This window comes from Vigna unguiculata, chromosome 3 (assembly GCF_004118075.2).
Source record: "Vigna unguiculata cultivar IT97K-499-35 chromosome 3, ASM411807v1, whole genome shotgun sequence".
In the NCBI taxonomy this organism is placed as follows: Eukaryota; Viridiplantae; Streptophyta; class Magnoliopsida; order Fabales; family Fabaceae; genus Vigna; species Vigna unguiculata.
The window spans coordinates 48784280-48803754 of NC_040281.1; the positions used below are offsets into that span (position 1 = coordinate 48784280).

Consider the following 19475-nt stretch of genomic DNA (forward strand, 5'->3'; position numbering starts at 1 on the left):
GAGGAAAAAAAGACATGTCATCACATGAATTTTGACGTTTTTGTCCATAATATTTACATATGATTGCAAAATGATTTCTCATTAACAGTAATTTTTTGGTAATAAAAAAATATATTTTAAATACCTATTACACTTTAAATTATTAAAAATCTAAATATATATTTATTTTCTCTTTTTGTTATGTATAACATATAATAACATATTTAATTTTTTTTATTAATTTGAAACAATAGATATATCATGTAAATTATTGAAGAGTAATATATAAGTTTTTTTCTAATAATAAAAGATATATTAATTATTATGATAAAAAATCAAATTGAAATATTAATAGAAGAAAGGTAATAATATGTCGAACACCAACTAACAAAGTAATATTGAAATAAAGATAGAAAATAAATGTGACATCCCATATTTAATAGAAAATTTTTAATAAACAAAGCATCACATAGTTATAATATAAATAGGGCACGAGACAAAAATATAAAAGGATTCACTGTTAGAGTCATCCAAAAGTATACTGGAAAGGAAGCCAAAGGTACTACACAAAGCCATAAACAGAATTTATCAAAAATAGATGAAACTAGACATTTGCTCACAGAGCAAGGAATTATAAACAAAAATTGTTCTTCAAAAGGTGCTCAATAATGAGTCAACACCAACATGTGACCAACTAAACTACAACATTCCCATCATCCTGACAACTACCAAAAGTTTTCACATCTGCTCACACCAAATAATTGGTAATCATTGCAAAAAGGAAAATCACACAAGAAAACAGACACAAGCAAAGGGGTAAACTAGAGTAAAATCATTTTTAACATAGCATTGAGCAAGCAATATTAAATAGTTTTCAAATAGGCAACACAATAGGCACTCAAACATGTGATGACAAACAACAGGACTTTATGACTCAATTATCCGGATACATATAATGAGATCGGATTCACTACATGCTTGCACTTGTGGTGGTCTCCACTACTCTGCAAAGTCATTGCCAATGGGTTTAACCCTACCACGCACAAGGTTAGCCCATGATCATCTAGGGTCATTATCCTGCCAAAGACTAGAGCCTTTTGCTACTCTCACCACTTGAATCAGTCTGCTCTACGTGGGACTAACTGATTCTTTAGACTTTCAGGATGCAACCTTACTTGACTCATTATCTAATTGTATACACTACAACACCACCATAAAATATCACCAAGAGTTTCACGGAATTACATCTATCTCATACCACATCCATGTTTCTCACACCAAATCCACATTTTATTTCACGCATTACAATTTCATGCCAATGCCCAACCAACCAACCAATTCATAATTATTTCATGCCAAACACAACATACAACAGTCTCATTTCATCACCTTAAACATATGCACCATCATACTTCATGCTTTTTTAAAAAAGTAAACCAATCAATCATGGGATACAAGCATTCAAACGACTTTGTTGTCAATCTCGCTCAAGCTAAGGAGTTCTCACTCAAGCGACAGGAGTCTCTCGCTCAAGCTAATAGCTCTCGCATGGGCGAGATTGCAAATAAAGAGTATTGGAGCATCCACGAGTTCTCGCTTACGCTAAACCCACGGACAACCTTTGTTCAGGCGATAACTCAAAACAAAGAGAGGGACGAGTTTCTGCTATTCTCGCTTAGGCGAGAGCTCATCGCTTAGGCGAAAGCTTCTCGTTTGAGCGACAAACCACTCTCTTAGGCAAGCCTAGCATATCCTACTTGCTCTCACACATGCAAAGCTAGAATCCCAACTCAAACACCCACAATTCATTCTCACATAGGCACAAACTTCATTCAGTCATTTTAAGCAGAAAACATAAGCAAATGCAAGCAATATACTCCAAAAACTTGAAAACCCTAATTTTCCTTACCTTGACAAAAGCTATTGTGAGGGGGGTAGACACTAACCGAAGGAGCGACACTAACCGAAGGAGCAACACAGCTCCAAGAACACCAGAAGACTGAAAAACATGATACGAGAATGAAGGTGAGGTTCTAGGAAGAACCTAATAGAGGACCAGAGCAAAAGAGCAGGAAAAGAGAAAGAAGGAAGTTGGAGCTCAACTTACAGGGAGGAAATGTCGTTTGGTCAGCTTAGAGAAGGATCTTGCAACTGTCCTATAGCAGAGCTTGTGAAAGGAGAGAAAAAGGGTGAGGTGTTTCAACTTTGGGAGACAGAATGAAAGTTAGAAGTTGGAAAGGGGTTTTGGAGGTTCGTAATGGGTTTGCCCTAGACCCTCTAATAAGGTGAGACCCAAACCTTTTTAGAGCAGACAAAGAGACTTACAATAAATAAATACATAGAACTTAAGCTACAATTTTACAATTTATTAAATACACAAATTAAAAAAATATTTAAATAAGTGTTTGGTTACCCACCCTTCCCTTCTAGTTTCATTTGTAAATAAAAACATAGAAATACTAATAATAATAATAATAATAATAATAAATTACTAGTTTTAATTATCGAATTAAAATTATTAAAAATATTAATAATAATAATAATTATTATTATTATTATAATAATAATAATAACATTACTAATATAATAATAATATTAAAAATAATAAAACTAATAATAATACTAGAACTAATAATAATTATGATATTTTATTTTATAATAATTTTAACCATAGGGGTAAAAATGTAATCTAACAATTTTGTATATTAAAATATTATTTTATATCTATGACAACCATCAAATTATTCACAAATTTCCATAAACTTTACCTTCAAATCTCTTCACTTTCACCTCCTCATCCCTTAAAACAACAATATCACTTTTCTCTTTTCATTCTCTTAAATTCATCCATTCACTCTCACTCAAATTCTTCATTAAAAGCAAATACATCCTAAAATACAAACATGACTAATACCTACATATCTGTCCTCACACATTCATTTAAATGGTGTCATACTTTAATCTAAACAGGCTAAATTCGAAAAATGTTTAGTACTAGGAACTCTTATATAGTTCTTCTGAATTAGGTTCGAGTATGATACATGTATTATATATTATTGAGAGACTTTCGACCTATGCTTAAATTGTTAATAATATCAATTTGAATAAATAATAAAATACCACCTTTAATTCAATTTTTTTATACATTATTCATTTTTCTTGATGGTAAGACTTTCAATTTATAATTAACATACTAATACTAAGAATATCAATTTGTAGAAATTGAAACAATAAATGTTTGTTTCTCTTTTAGATAGTATTTTTCTTTTAGAAATCTATTATTTTTTTAAACTAGATAAAAATATGTAGGGGTTGTATTGTCTATTGTTCTCTCAGCAAAATACTATAAAATTCGAAGTAGTATGATCTAGGGATTCGTGACGATTAACCAAGCGCGCGTTCAAAAATTAATTTTGGTCGAATTGATTCCTTTGACGCAGAAGTTAATACTACATGTTTTGCATTGACGTAAATTTTTTACTTTAGAATTGATTTTGAAATCAAATATATATAACTTTTATGTTTGGAAATCAATTTTGCGTCAATCTGACGCCAATCCAAAATAAAGCTGGTGGGTTAAGAATAAACTCTATTTTCACAATAATACTGTGGAATTAGTTTCTTCATAGTTTATTTCACATGATCAATTCAATGGAGAAATAAGTACTTCTAAGTTTCTAAGTTAAAATTTCCTACGTAATCCAAACTAATCATAGTTTCTTCATAGTTTATTTCACATGATCAATTTCCTATAATTAGTTTCTAAGTTAAAATTTCCTACGTAATCCAAACTAATCAATCAATGCATTATTTTTCAATTATTCATGGGTAGTCATTTCGTAAAATAGTTAAATGTCAACAGCTGATCATTATAGATTATGTAGTCTTCTTATTATATTGTGATAACGTTACCAACTTATCAAAGGTTGAATTATTCGAATTTTATTTCCAATGTTATGACTCAAAATTAGTTAAGTTTTCTATCGTTTTCAATTAGGGAGGGTAAAAATTATATAATTTACTCATAAGATATGATATATATTTTAACGTTATCAAGATGCTCGGCTGGTTGCTGAAATTATAATTTTCTATTATTTTTACTATAACTTTCTCTTTTTTTTTTATTAAGAGTTGGGTGGAATGACTTATTATTCTGAAGAGAGTGAAACTTGATATAAAATGTACATCTAATTTTATTTTACGGATGATAAATAAGTAAATTTTAAGTTTCTGTATATATGTTTATCGTTTTTTTAAAGAAAAATACTCACTAGTATCATGATAAAGTCCCACTTTTATCATTATCAAACTATATTTTTAGTTCTTTATATTAAAATGTAATTTGCTTCTCAAATTTCAACACATGTTCACTTTCAACTTTTTAGTTTTTAAAATCTAGCCTTTTCCCTCAATTTTGATTTATTTTTGTTTTACTTATCTAAATCAATTATGTATGTATCCGGACTATGACCAGCTCCTACAATCTAATTTATCAGAACTTTAAACTAAAAAAAGAAAATATTTAGGTATTTTTTATATGATTTAAACTATTCTTAGATACTTGTCTTCTTTGGTTCAAGAGCATGTGATGAGACAATGAATTAATGAGTGTTTATCGTTTTTCTTTAAAAAAAATCAATTATTGAAATTCGTAACTGTGATGACGTGGGGCTGCGGGGCACCATGTTTCCCCTGAAAAAAACAAATAAATGTTATTTGTTTTGTTTTTTCATTACCACGTTATCATTTTGATTTCATGTAGTAGTATAATAATAATGCAGGATTGATGATATGAATTACATGGTGTGATGTCAAATATTAAAAGAAATTATTTTGTTTATAACTGAAGAATCTTAATTATTATAAGTAGCATGGGTTTATTTTGTATTTATTTTTCTAGGTGCTCTATCTTTCATTCCTACCCATTAAAATATAACACAATTATGACCTAATTTTCATTAGATAGAAAATTCCAAGAATTGCTTGCTTTTGATCTTGAAGTAGTTACATAAACCTAATTTATGACAGCCTAACTTCACTTCTGAAGACAATTATTTTTCCCTAACAATCATAATCATTCATTATAAAACTGAGAGAATCAACTTTTTCAATTAAACTGAATGAAGTTGAAACGCATTGGTGTACATTAAAGAGATGCAATAAAAATAATTATATGAATTGTAAAGATCAAATAATTTTGCCTAAAAATATAAATATTTTTGTTCGGTGTCAGTCACAACTCATAATTTTAGGGGCATTCAATTTTTGTAATGCACTCAGGATTATTCCCCGCAAATTACACTTTTTGGATTTTTTTTTTAATTGGATCCGTTAGATGTTTATTTTTCTATATAGCACCCGTTACTTTTCATGGTGAGAATTTAGCTTTTCAGGAATAGAATTTTCATTTCTGTTTTGTTATTTCGGCGACAAAGTCTTTCTTAAAATTCAATTTTTTTAGCATCGTGTTCTCTGTTACGTTTCATCATCGAAATTGGGTTTCTAGAAAGTTTTTTTTTTTCAAAAACAATTTCGGTCTCATTTATCACAATTAACCCATTCATAATCACAAGTTTTAACAAAGAAATAACAAATTTTGTATTCACATTGCTAAATCACATAACCTCACCTCCTTCATTATCTTCTAAATTCTATATTTTTTAAACCTCACTCCTCTTCAGCTTCATCTTTTTCTGGGTTCCAAAATTGAGTTGGATAATGATGGGTCGGGGTAAGTGCAATACACGCACCTCAATAATTACAATTGTATTTAATTAACACAACACCACCCTACAATTTTTCTCATCTCACCAATAATTCTTCGCCACGTGTACACTCCGCCACTTGACTTCCCACTTGCCCGGACCCCCCCACTTTCTTCTTCTTCGCCGGACCCGCCCCACTTTCCGGCGATGAAGACCGCTTCGAAGTCACCCTCACCGGGTCGGGCTCGCCGGAGTTAACCCTCAACGGAAAATTCAGCAACGCCCTCGACCCTCGCATACGGTAGGCGGCACGGTCGTAAGCTAACGCAGCATCCTCGGCGGTCTCAAACGTTCCCAGCCAAACCCGCGCTCCGTTTTTCGCCGGGTCTCGGATCTCCGCCGCGAACTTCCCCCACGGCCGCTGCCTCACGCCGCGGTAGTGCTTCCCCTTCGCCGGAGAAGCTTGCTTCTCCTGCTTCACCACCGCTGTCCTAGGAGGCGAACTCGTCACCGTCGGCATAACGTCCGGTTCCAGCTTCACCGTGAAATCCGTAGGAAAACCCGACAACACTGTATCGGGCGACCCGGCCTCAAGAGATGGGACCCACCCCACGTTAACGGCGTCACGGAGCACGCCGTAGAGCACCATATCTTCGGAATCATCCTCTTTTAACGGAAGGTCACCCCAATTGTCGCTCAAACAGGAGTATAATAAGCTGACACTGGAAGCCCGACCCGATGCACATGCGGGTGCTCCGAATATTGATTCGGACTCGCCGAGCAAGTGGCGGCGAATCGAATAGAGTGCCAAATCTGATTCGTATGTACTACTGTGTCCGTACATCTCCGGTTTCCGATGTTCCTATTATAATGTTATGAAATTTGCAAAAGATTTTAGTGAGGGAAATAAGGATTTTGGATATTTTTGAAGAGGGTATTGAATATTCGAACTTACAAGAATTGGAATTGATAGGTATTTATAGGATTGTAGGTTCATGCACTTGGGATTTTCTGATTTATCGTTTGAATTTTTTATATTTTATATTATTTTTTTGTGGATGGAGAGTGTTAATTCATTGCCTTTTCATCGTGTTGGAGTCATCCACTTAGCTTCGCTGAAGGTTCGCATGTGTAAAGTGTAAACGGCAAGGAATTAGTGCGCATTTTCCTCACGTGCTTTATTTCAGACCATTTTTTCCGCAGATTTTTCTTACAACAAGTCTTATGATATTAACGAAGGACTAAATTAAAACCAGAAAATCCTAATATTATATTCCAACGTCAGGACTTTGTTCTTTGTGTATAATAAGGAATAAAATAAAATTTCAAATTATAAAATGACAGCGAAAATATAATGTAAAATATACATTATAGAAATGTCTTAGATGTATATCGTTTCTGTTTTATTTTTCTTTATTAATAATAATGACTTTGTGTCAATGTGTGGTGACGAAAGTCGTACACGAGTGACGTCATTTAGCTTACAGGTGCAGACAACTTGCTTTGTTTTTGTCTTCCCTGTTGTCACTTTACCAAGCTGCATAATCGCCGATTATTTATTATATCCCTATTTATTAATTCACCCGCTACACAATGTGACCATTTTTTTTTCCTTCTTTACTAGACATACATTTTAAATCAAATAAATTTTAAATATTACGATATATATTATTCTTTCTGTAAAATTCTAGAAAATAGTGTTTTAGAAGTAACAGTGATTTAAAAATATTGAGACTCGATTATTTTAATATTAAAAATGTTTTATTATAAATAGAATTGTTATAAACGAGTTTCATTATTTTCAAACACACTATATTTCTAGAAATCACTTTTCTAGAGCTCTTTGATTTCTCTCTAAAAGTTTTGTCTTTCCATTCGTTTGATTGAAGAACGGGACTGTAGGATTGATCCTCTCAGTTAGCTCTTCAGTTTGGATCGATCAGTTTCTCCATTCATGTAAGTTAAGTTTTCGTTGTCTTTTTTATTTTTTCTGTTTTCTGTTGCATGTAAGCCCTCTTCCGCTTGCATGTGCCGTTTTATTTATCAATATGAGTCTCTGTTGATCAATGATCATAATGATATGTCCTTATCACTCTTGTGATGTTTCTATGTGTAGATAGAGCATTCTGTGGAGCTAGAGACATCTGACGTTTATAGAGTTGTTTAAGTTGCATGTAAGCCCTCTTCCGCTTGCATGTGCCGTTTTATTTATCAATACGAGTCTCTGTTGATCAATGATCATAATGATATGTCCTTATCACTCTTGTGATGTTTCTATGTGTAGATAGAGCATTCTGTGGAGCTAGAGACATCTGACGTTTATAGAGTTGTTTAAGCAGGATATCAAGTAAGGGAAGCTAATGTCTATTATGTCTCACAAACTTGTTAGGAATATTATTATATGATTATTATGTAATTAACTTATGTGTTTTATATGTGAATTGAGTTGTGATGTTTGAAAACGATAAATACTTAGGTTTTATCTGTTGTTTTAGAATAATCGTATGATATGGGTGCAATTGGATGCAATTGGTGTGAATATTTTGATAGAATTAATGTTTGATACTCGAATAGTCTTTGGTGGAGGTTTTGGAGTTGTATGGACTGGTTGAATAGGTATAATTTTGCTTAAATCAGTTTCTGTAGAATTATGCATATTTGCTTACTCGCTGGGCGAGCCTACTTGTTGGGCGAATGAGTTGATCTGCAGAATTATGCAAAACACTGATCTGCAGAATTATGCAGATTCGCATACTCGTTGAGCGAGTGCTACTCGCTAGGTTAGCATGGGCCAGTGGCTGGGCTAGTGCTACTCGCTAGACGAATTTCCAAGTCAGCAACTTCCAAACCTATACCAGTGGTTGGGCGAGTGGTACTGGTTGGGTGAGAATGGGCCAATGACTGGGCGAGTGCTACTAGTTGGGCGAGTGAGTTAGAATCAAAAACTTGTATTTTTGAGTTGAATTGGGTGGTATTTTAGTTATCATAGAAGCTTTGTAATTATTATGAATGGTGAGTATATGGTACGAGATTGTTTATATGAGACTGAGTTGAGATTGGTTGATGCTAACCCAAGGAAGATTAGTAGTGATTGTGGTAGTGTATGCATTGAGGTAGAGATTGTCTTGACAGTTATCCTGACGTTCTAATAACCATTCAAATTCTTAAGTAAAGAGGAATGGGGTATGTGGTGAGAGGAGCAAGAGATCCTAGCCTAGGAGTTTTTCTTGACCATAGGTGTTAACAGACTTATCTTGTATGTGGTAGAGTTTTCACTCTTAATTTGTCGCTCTGCAGAGCATGCGATGCCACTACAAGTGCAGAACTGACTGGATCCAACCTCAATGCATGTATCCGAATTAGTTGAGTCGTAGTTTATAAATATATGTATGTGGATATCTACTTGTCCGTAGTTGTTCGATATATCAATATTATATGGTTTAAGAAAATTCTTTAAAAGTCATTAACTTACCTTTCTTCTATGTTTATGTCTTGTGTTGTATGTTTTTCTTTTGCGATGATCACTTATTCGGTGGGAGCAGTGCTGGTTGCAATTTCAGAGGCACTTCTGGAGGTTGAGGAGCCATCTTTTAGGTTTGAAGGAGGTCTTAGTGGGAATCTGTTGTAAGTGGTTAGCTTGTTTTTAGAGTTAGAAATGTTTGGTATGTATAATTAATATATTTATATAGTTCGATCATTTGTAAGATTGTATTAATATACTTTATACATTTGTTTTTATCTGTTTTGAACACTAAGATAAAATATCCTATTTTATTAGTTTTAAATTGTTAAAATTGGGATGTTATACTTTCTCTTTTATTCAACATACATTCTTAATCAAATATATTTAAGCGTAAACATTAACTATAATAACCCCTTCTTCATTATTAGTCAGATCCTTAGAATAAAGATTAATCTTCTTAACTATGAGCGAAATTAATACTCTATCTATAATTTCTTCTCTTTATTAATACTAAATGAGAAAAATCAGTTTCTACCATACTTTAAATTTAGTTAATCAATTATTAAATAAAAGATTAACTTAAATTTAAAAATATTTGGATAAGTTATGATATAATTATAATTTAGTGAGTATTTAATTTACCGTGGGATAAATGTAAAGTGAATAATTTGTGTATTTGAGTGAAAAAGGAATCTTGGCGAGGAAAAGGAGGAGTTGGAGAAGGACACGAACCAAACATTACGGATACAACGATTGTGGACAGATTTGCGATGTTTGCATTGTCACTGTTTGTGGATAAGTCTGTTCCAAATTTAATAAGTTCCACAACCATAGGACCCCACTGCTCTCAATTTGCGTCACACATCATCACAGTGCCTTTTTGCTTTTTAGTGTTTTCCAGGAGGAGGAGAGTAACCACCAATCACCATTCAACAAACCATTACCTTTTCATATTCCATCATTTGGGTTTCGATTTACACTGCCCCATTTCATCATTATTTTATCCAAAAATCTGTTCTCACTAACTAAAAACAGCTATCATCTTACTATGTTGCTTCTTCGTTCAGAAACTGGTGGATGTATGAACATATTTGCAACTGGATTGTTAAGTTTGATCTTCCAAGTGATTCGTAAAGATTTTTCTTCAATTTGGAGTACCTTTGAATTATCTGTTTCTATATCGGATCTATAATTGTACACACACATGTCAAACGGGATTTATTATTTAATTTTTAATGACAACTATTTCACGACTTTTAGTATTTATATTCAACGTTGAATACTTAAAATGATTTTTTTTTTCAAAGGCTGGGAATATAATTCATATATTCTAGAGCATAGAAAGGCTTGGTAAATGTTAAAATATGAATGAAAACGTTTTAATTTGATTCATTTAAATAATCGATGAAGCTTTAACTAATTAAAACTTTTTAAAGGCCTGGTAAACGTTTCAAGTTATAATTAAAACTTTTACTAAGTTAATTCTAAAACATAATATATACGCCAGAACTCTAATACTCAAATGAGTAACGGTATGAAAGGAGTATAGGTCCTCGGTGACTAAATAATGATAGCAATTTTAGGTGATGGTGTACGGTTGACTTTGAAGCCTACAGTAATTAAAAACTTAGTTGGGTATAAGACTAGTAAAAAATAATTGTATTTATCAATTAATGAGAGAAATTTGTTATAACTTCAATTTTTTCAGAGATTTTTTATTAGTATTGCGTATTAATAAATTTGTTAACTTATTGTTGGGTCGATGAAAATAATAAATTTTTCAAAGTCTCACAGTCTAGGATAACTTAGAAGATAAGTGTTAGTAACTATATAATGAATTATAAGTTCATGATGGTTTTTGTTATAAGTCAAAGACACTCAGTTAGTTTTTATTTTTTTTTTCTTATTGTCTTCTAGTATACTGTTGTAAGGTGTAGTTAAATTCTTGCTATAGAGAGCGTGAGTGTACTTGAAATGTTTGATGTGTATCGTTTAAATTTACACGTACCGATTATTTTGTACATTTCTCTATTAATAGGATGATTCTTAAGAGTAGAGATAATTATATTATTAATTAAATATGTGATTTTTTCAACACATTAGAATATAGAGGGAGATTCAAAATCTTATATTCTTTTTCTTTCTGATAATAATAATGAAAATATAATAGCAAGATACATATTCTCTTGTATACTTACAATTTAAATATCTAAAATAATATTTAATTTCATTGAATCACTCGGTTAGTGATTAAATGATATAATTGACTCATTAAATTTATAGATGAAAAGGTAATGAGAATGATTTTGATTATCTCATCCTAAAAAAAACCATAATTATTTTTATTTTCATCTTCAATCTCATATTTTTCAGGTATAATATTTTTTCCTTATTATCATCTTTATTGTGAAAGGGTGTCAATTCTCTCTTATAAATATTAATTAAATACATCTTTTACAAAAAATAAAATTCCCAAAAAATTATTATCATACTATCAAGTATTAAATATCAAAATGATATACATTTTTTCACTCCAACATTAAATATCAAGAAACAAATATACTTATATGAATATCAAATAAAAATATCGATTAAAAATTATGTAAATGTCAAATAACTGTGAAAAAAAAATATCAAATTTATATTTAAACATAAGTTTCAAAACTAATAACCAAATGAAAAAATCATACAAACTTTTTAGATTACAAGTACGAGAATAAAGACAAATATGGAGACAAGACAAATATATATATATATATATATATATATATATATATATATATATATATATATATATATATATGTATGCATATCTCATTTTCATAACTAATTTAAAAAATTAGATATTTATTTTTTATACTCAATCCATAAAGAAGTTTATTGGACCTGAGTCAGGTCCAACTCACATAAGGAATTAATATCATTTTCAACAAAAAACCTTAAGATAAAGAGTTTATGAGTTGTCATTTTTATATGGTGTTCAAGTTTTTTAATTTTAGTGAAAGTGCAACTTAAACTCACACTTGTATCTCAACAATCTCTCTCTCCTCATAAAGGTGAGTCCTTTCCATATTGGCACACTCTTTCTCTCAAATCATTTCCAACCATGAGTACTCATATGAGCTGATGATCAAGAGTGACTATTGACCTTAATACCACTAATGAGTCTTCTCAAATAAAGATTTATCTTTGTAACTTTATTACTTTTACTCATTGTGAAACTCACATTTAAATCCCAAATTATGAAAACAAGTTTCTCTATTATCCTAATTAAATATTTGACATCTTTTAATTTCATATTAAACTAACTAGTGATACACAAATCTCCAAATGTAGAAGTCATAAGACTTAAATAAACTATCACGACTAGGTGCATTCCATTATAATATCAAATTGGCTCAATTGTATTTCATTTACATATCTTCAATTCAACTTCATTTTTATTAAATATTATTTAATGTTGTTTGACTTGCTTTTTCTTTCAAAATTTAGTCGACAACAAAATTCAATTTTGTATTTAAATTAATTTAAAATTAAAACAAGTTTTTTAGTTTTGTACATCTTGACGACTAGACTCTTCCTAATTTATGTATATGCATGCAGTGGACCGACCTCAAGTCCAATGATGGAGGTTGGAAGGGACAAGCGGGAGCCACGACCCCCCTCCTCAAATTTTTTTTAATTATTATTATTATTATTATTATTATTATTATTATTATATGTGTGTATATATATATATATATATATTAAATTATATAAATTTTTTAAAATTGTATGTATTTTTTTAAATTAAATAATATTATATTTAAATTAATAAAAATTAAATTAAGTATTTTTTATTTTATAAAGTACAATAATAAATAATAAATATAAAGAAACAAAATTATTAAGATATTTTTTCGCTCTCCCATTGTCTTTTGAGATTTTCATTTGTTGTGTATTTTTCTCTAATGCTTATTTATTTTCTTTTGTTACTAAAAAAAACGTCAGATAGAAACTCAACATTTCTATCCTCATTTTTTTCATATTTTCTCTTTTATTATTAAGTAAATAAATAAATAAATAAGATAATTTTCTCTTGTCTTACTTGGTAGTGAACTATTTGTTTAACATTTAGCATTATTTTTATCTCATGACCTTTTTGTATATTCATTTTTATTAATATAGAAGAACAAACAATGTACTATGTGATTTTTCATAGTCGATTTTTAATTATAACTTGATTATCATAGATTTTTGTTTGTAATTATGTCTCTCAACTTTTGATTAGATTATGATAAATTATTTTTTAGTCTTAAACTTATTTTTTAAATAGGTATATTGATGAAAAACAAAAGAATAAATTTATTTTTTAAAATTGATAGAGAAACTACTAGTGAAGATGAAAACATGATAATATGGTTGCTTATTGCATAACAATGAAATGCAAGCTTGTGAAGACTTTTTGAATCAAATGTACGTTAATAAAATGGAAGATGAATAATTTGCAGATAATATGGTTATTTACATAGAAGAAAGTTAACTAAAAAATTTAATTATGATTCAATTACCATGAGTTCAAAAATATGAAAAAAATGATAGACATTCCTTTAGATATTGTAATTTCTTTGATAATTATAAATATACTAGATTATGTATTCATTTTTATTGAATTAGTCACAATAACATTCAATATATAAATTTTGAGTATATTATTTTGGCTCCCCAAAAAATTTTGGTCAAGATTCACCATTGCTCAAGCCAACCTATGTGTATGCACGTAGTGGGCCGACCCCAAAACAACATATGTGTATGCACACAATGGGACGACCTCAAGTCGACCTATGTGTATGCACGTAGTGGGCCGACATCAAAACGACCTATGTGTATCCACGTATTGGGCCAGACTCAAAACAGACCAAGGTGTGCAGATGTATTGGATTTGGACTGAAGTCGACCTCATTGCAAGGACGTACTGTGCCCGACTTGGAGTCGACCTACATACTTCGATGCATTGGGTCTGACCAGGACCTGACCTATCCGGAAGGCTCGATTCACTTAAACCACAACCCCTCTCTCTTCAAGATAACGACAAAACAGTCACGTAACCACATCTCCACAAAGGTCGGGGTAAACCCCGCACACGTCAACTACCTCCCACGATCCTAGGAGGACTGAAGCAAGGATGAGCTGGATACCTCTATAAACCTAAGCAGCTGCTTTCCACCAAAGGGAAGAAAATTTGAGACTAGCACGATTACTGATAAAAAAGTATTGCTTTGTAAAACATCTGACAAATAGGACGAGTTACGACCATTGTGCACCTCAAATTTCCTTTTGCAAAACAAGTTCCAAGAAAAATAAACTCAAATAAAGGTTTACTAAAAAATAATTATACAAATGAGACTTGAGTCTAACTTACCTAAGAAATTTTACACTTCTTTATCTTTGTAACTTTATTACTTTTACTCCATTTGAAATTCACAATTAAATCCCAAATTACGAAAACAATTTTCCTTATTATCCTAATTAAATATCTTACATCTTCTTCCAATACTATATTAAACTAACTAGTTATACACAAATCTCCAAATGTAAAAGTCCCAAGACTTAATTAAACTATCGCGAGTAGGTACATTCCATTGCGATATCAAATCGGTTTAATTGTATTTCATTTACATATCTTCGAATCAACTTCATTTTTATTAAATATTATATTAATGTTGTTTGACTCTCTTTTTCTTTCAAAATTTAGTCGACAGTAAAATTCATTTTTGTATTTCAATTAATTTAAAGTTAAAACAAGTTCTTTTAATTCCAAGAAAAATAAACTCTAATTAAATTTAATTCAACTCAATTTTTTATGTGAAATTTAGATGTGAACTTATTTTCTTGTACATTTTAACGTAGAGATATGTAAATCATTTTCCAAACATAACAACAAAATGTCGGGTTCTTGCAAAACCATAATCATTATGGCATAGTGGATCGTCCTAGTTATTAAAGTACTTTTTGTGACAATTAATTCCTAATAGACATGACGGTTATACGAAGTCTCCAAAAAAATGCATGGTAGCACAATATGGTAGCACAATGTGTTTGGGATCTAACAAAGAGAAATATTGAGAAAAGTTTCATAAAAAAAACGAGCTACACGAACGTAATACTCACTCGGTTCTTTTATAATTATTAATTTTTTAACAAAAGATTATTATTTTTACAATTTTAAGTTAACAAGAGTTTTTTTTTTTTGTTTTGTTTCAATTATGCTCTTAATTGATCCTTGTAAAATGCAAGTTTGAGCAAAAGATTTTCAATCCCTCATTTGTAATTATGCATCGATTGGATCATATGTCGAGGATATCCATATGAGGTGTAAACTATTTTTCATACATCAGTATTCATTAATTATCCTTAAAACCTTTTCACAGAAAAGAAATCTTTTACGCAATTTAGCATTGTACTAAAATTCTAATGCAAAATCGTTTTCCCTCGTAACTTGCATAATTTCCTCGGAATAATACGTTAATAACCCTCTATCAGCTTTAAGCAATGCCCCATATCCGCAGTTTTCCAAGAAAACTTCACAAATGTTCATTCAAACATAATCATATGTATTCATACAGATGAACACAAATCTGCATATTAAAGTATGCTCTAAACATATACTTACTGTTTGATTACATCAACGAAACGCATCATTGACGTGAAAGAAATTGCGCAGATTAATTATTTGATGGTGCAGACATACGAAAGTATATATATGAGTTAATAATGAGTTATTTTATGTTTGTGATTTAAGAAAATATTATAAGGGAGGGAAGAGGAAGACACTCCCACGTAAACTTGCATATACATTAGAGAGGCTTTGAAGCTGACCATAACATATATTAGGAGATTTGACTTTGACTTGAAAATTTCTCATTCATGGCTAACATGTAAAAAAGTCACTACGTGCCAACCACCAACCCGTGCGCACCGCAATCTTTGAGTCTTCTAACATCTCTTTCCTATTACGGCAAATCTTCAATACCAGTTTGAACATGTGGACCCCACACTGGATTTACCTCACCATTAATTAATTAAATAAAAAACGGATAAAGAAATCAGCACGTGCACCAAGTAGTAAGCAAGCGAATCACTTCACGATTCATTTCCTAATTGGTTGAATGGTGAAAATATAATATTACCATTATGGTTGTATTATTTAAGAACAAATTGTTGATTATTCTAAAGTCCAACCAAACAGTTTGGCCATATCTATGCATAGTTACGTAAAATATTTTCATTCAAACTAGTTGAAATTCTTTTGAATATTAAATGAGAGATCCTTGTCAAGTTGTAAATTTTATAATCGTATATGGTGTGGTCGGGGTTTACAATAATTGAGGGAGTGCATGCATGTGTTTTGTCAAAAGGTGGACAGATACAAAGGAATAAAGTGCGTCGATATAATACAATGTAAATATATATGGCTAAGCTTCTATAACTAAGTGATTCAAGTGTGAGAGGAATCTTAAGACATTTCATGAAAATAATAATGAACACATATATATGTTTGCATAGGTACAATATAATACAACAGCTCCCAGGGTTTGTCTTGTTTCATTTGTCTTTTTCATCTTCGTATGAAAACTACACAGAACATGGCTGCTAATATGTGACGACAATAATAAAATTTGCGGCTCAAATTTTTAGTGAGAAGCCGCCATTCAAACTCTTATTAGTACAAACTTAGCCAAGTCGGCAATAACATGTATAACCATCGATCTAAGTTTAGTGAAACAACTTCAAAATTTTTTAAAAGTGTTCATATCGGCTCATATTTCTGCAATGAAAATTATTCCAAATAAATGATACTTTATTCAAGAGCTTAAATAAGCTTTTCAAATTGGAGATGCTTTGATTAAAAATTTAAGCATTTTTTTAAAACAGAAAACATCTATTTTTCAAGTTTTCATTGTGCAAATTAGATTTTTTATGTGTTCTCAATATTTTTATTATATGATAGATATTTAATAAATTTTTATCGGTGAAAAATTGAATAATGATGACAGGTAATGTTCCCTTGACACATGTTAATTTCTTTTGGAATATTGTTCGTCATTACAACGACTGATGAACCAAGTAATTACATTATATGTCAACCAACGTTTTACAAGTAGTTATTCATTATTGAGCCAACAAATTTTGTTAAATATGGAATGAATGATTAACAACAAAAATCCAAATCAAACAATTCATGTACCTAGAGATAGCTGTCAAAACAGATAATCTGACCTGACTCGACTCACCATAGGTTGATGATTTAGTGAATCAACCCAACCTGACTCACTTCTTAACGAACCAAAAAAATTTGAACTCGACCCGGCCCACCACGGGTTGACGGGTTAAACGAGTTGGCTCACTTTATTAAAAAAAATATATATATATTTTTTTTATTTTTTTCAGTCAAAACTAAATTGTAATTCTAATTAAAATCTAAATAAACTTTAATACAATCCAAATATAAAACAAAATAAAAAAAACAAATTATTTATGTGTTGGCTAAAAAGAACAACCTAACATGACCCAAATATAAAGTCCAACTTAATAAAAGATACTTATGTCACCCTTTTATCTGCGAGTTGGTGAGTCAGCCCGGCTCACCACGGGTTCAATCCGGATGAGCCGGTTGGCTCGCGGTTCCAACCATTTTGAGAGTTCTACCTATAGAATCCAATTGATGCTATTAAAGTTAAAATCACTAAAATTAGATATAATATTTGAAAAATGACTTTTTGTAACATATGCAAACTACACAATAAAAACTAAGTACTGTGAATTAAGGCACGGATTCGATAACCTTTTCCTATAAAAAAAAGTCAGTGATATATATACATATATATAAAAAAAAACGAATTAAAAATTAAAAAAATCATTTAATCAGTCTCCCTGTAAATTACCACCTCAATTAGACGTTTTAATGGTTTTTTTTTCACAGCTCTGCACTTTTATTTTATTCTCAGATAATATATGTTGGTGAGAGATATGGTAATTAGTTGAAAATGAAGGCTTACGTCTTTCACTTTTGTCGCCGAACTAGAAATGTGTAGATGAAAGAATATTAGTGTAAACTTGGCCTTTTTTATTTCTTCAAAAATGAGCTTATGCAAAAGTTTCAGTTGTCGGCAGATATTATCTGAGACTTTCTTTGCCTTCAGATAAGCGTGATCAATGGAGGTGCTCTAATTGTCATCAGTTTTGCACGTGTTAGAGAAAGAAAAAAAAATGTTATCTTTTTAAAAACAAAAAAATCCACAAAGAATATTTTTAAATCTGTTGTCAAGACTAGCATGAGTACTTGTTAGAAAGTTTTACATCAATTAAAAACAAAATAATTTTATAATATACAGGTGAGATGTAAAGTAAAATTCAAATTATTTATGCTTTTAAACTCGTAAATCTTCCTGTCTTTTCTTTTCTATTTTTTCTGGCAAACTCGTTCCCACCATTGTTTTCTCATTAAACAGATAAGTTCGTTGATGTAATGTAGAAGATAACATATTTACCGACCCAAATCACAGACTATATGTCGAATTTATAGAACTCTACCTATGGCAGAATAATTACTATAATAAATGGTTGATTTTTATTTTTACTTTTTTGAAATTATGGTATCGAATCCATGCAGCGATTATGTAAACTGATTGACAAAATGAATTATTTTTCTGTAAATAACTGATTCAGAATACCTCGTATTATATCACATATTAATCGTCAAAAGTAACTTTATATTTATTTATGTAAAAATTGAATTCAATTTATTTAGTTTGTTAAAATAAAACACTTGACTAGACTAAATAATAGAAGATTTGCAAGTTTATTCAGGTTCTTCCGATCTAATAAATATAAATAGATTAACGAAACTGTCTTTACCCTATCCATTATAATAAAAAGAAAATAAATAGAACACAATTCATTGCTTTGAGCGTATTTAGAATGACCATTGGCTAAAGTGCGCTTTGTAAAATGACACTTGTTACGTGAGATTTGTCTTGAAGAGGACGTACATATGTGGGTTATTATATATCTTAATTCTACGTCATTGGAGACGATTCACAGTAAAAAATAAATGTATTTTTTTCTTATGCATTCATTTTGCAATAATAATAATAATGAGACAAACACATCTAGTACTTTTAAGCATTTATTCAACATCAATCATTTATTTCTATAAAAATCTATATAATTTTCTTTCAAATGTAATTTCGATGTTATATTTATTTTGGAAATCTGTAAGACTCACTTCTATTTTAAGTAAATGGTCTCAGCTTTAATGAGTATATAGTCAGCCAACTTGCTACCTT

The 19475-nt window shown here is 30.6% G+C and overlaps 1 protein-coding gene across 1 annotated transcript; it reads right to left on the reverse strand.

Annotated features, from left to right (window-relative positions):
- Nucleotides 1-5520: 5520 nt before the first annotated feature.
- On the reverse strand, nt 5521-6650 carry LOC114176279 (ethylene-responsive transcription factor 1A). Its single transcript, XM_028061261.1, has one exon. It carries the CDS (start codon nt 6526-6528, stop codon nt 5782-5784), a length of 747 nt encoding a protein of 248 aa, XP_027917062.1. The 5' UTR covers nt 6529-6650; the 3' UTR covers nt 5521-5781.
- Nucleotides 6651-19475: the final 12825 nt, after the last annotated feature.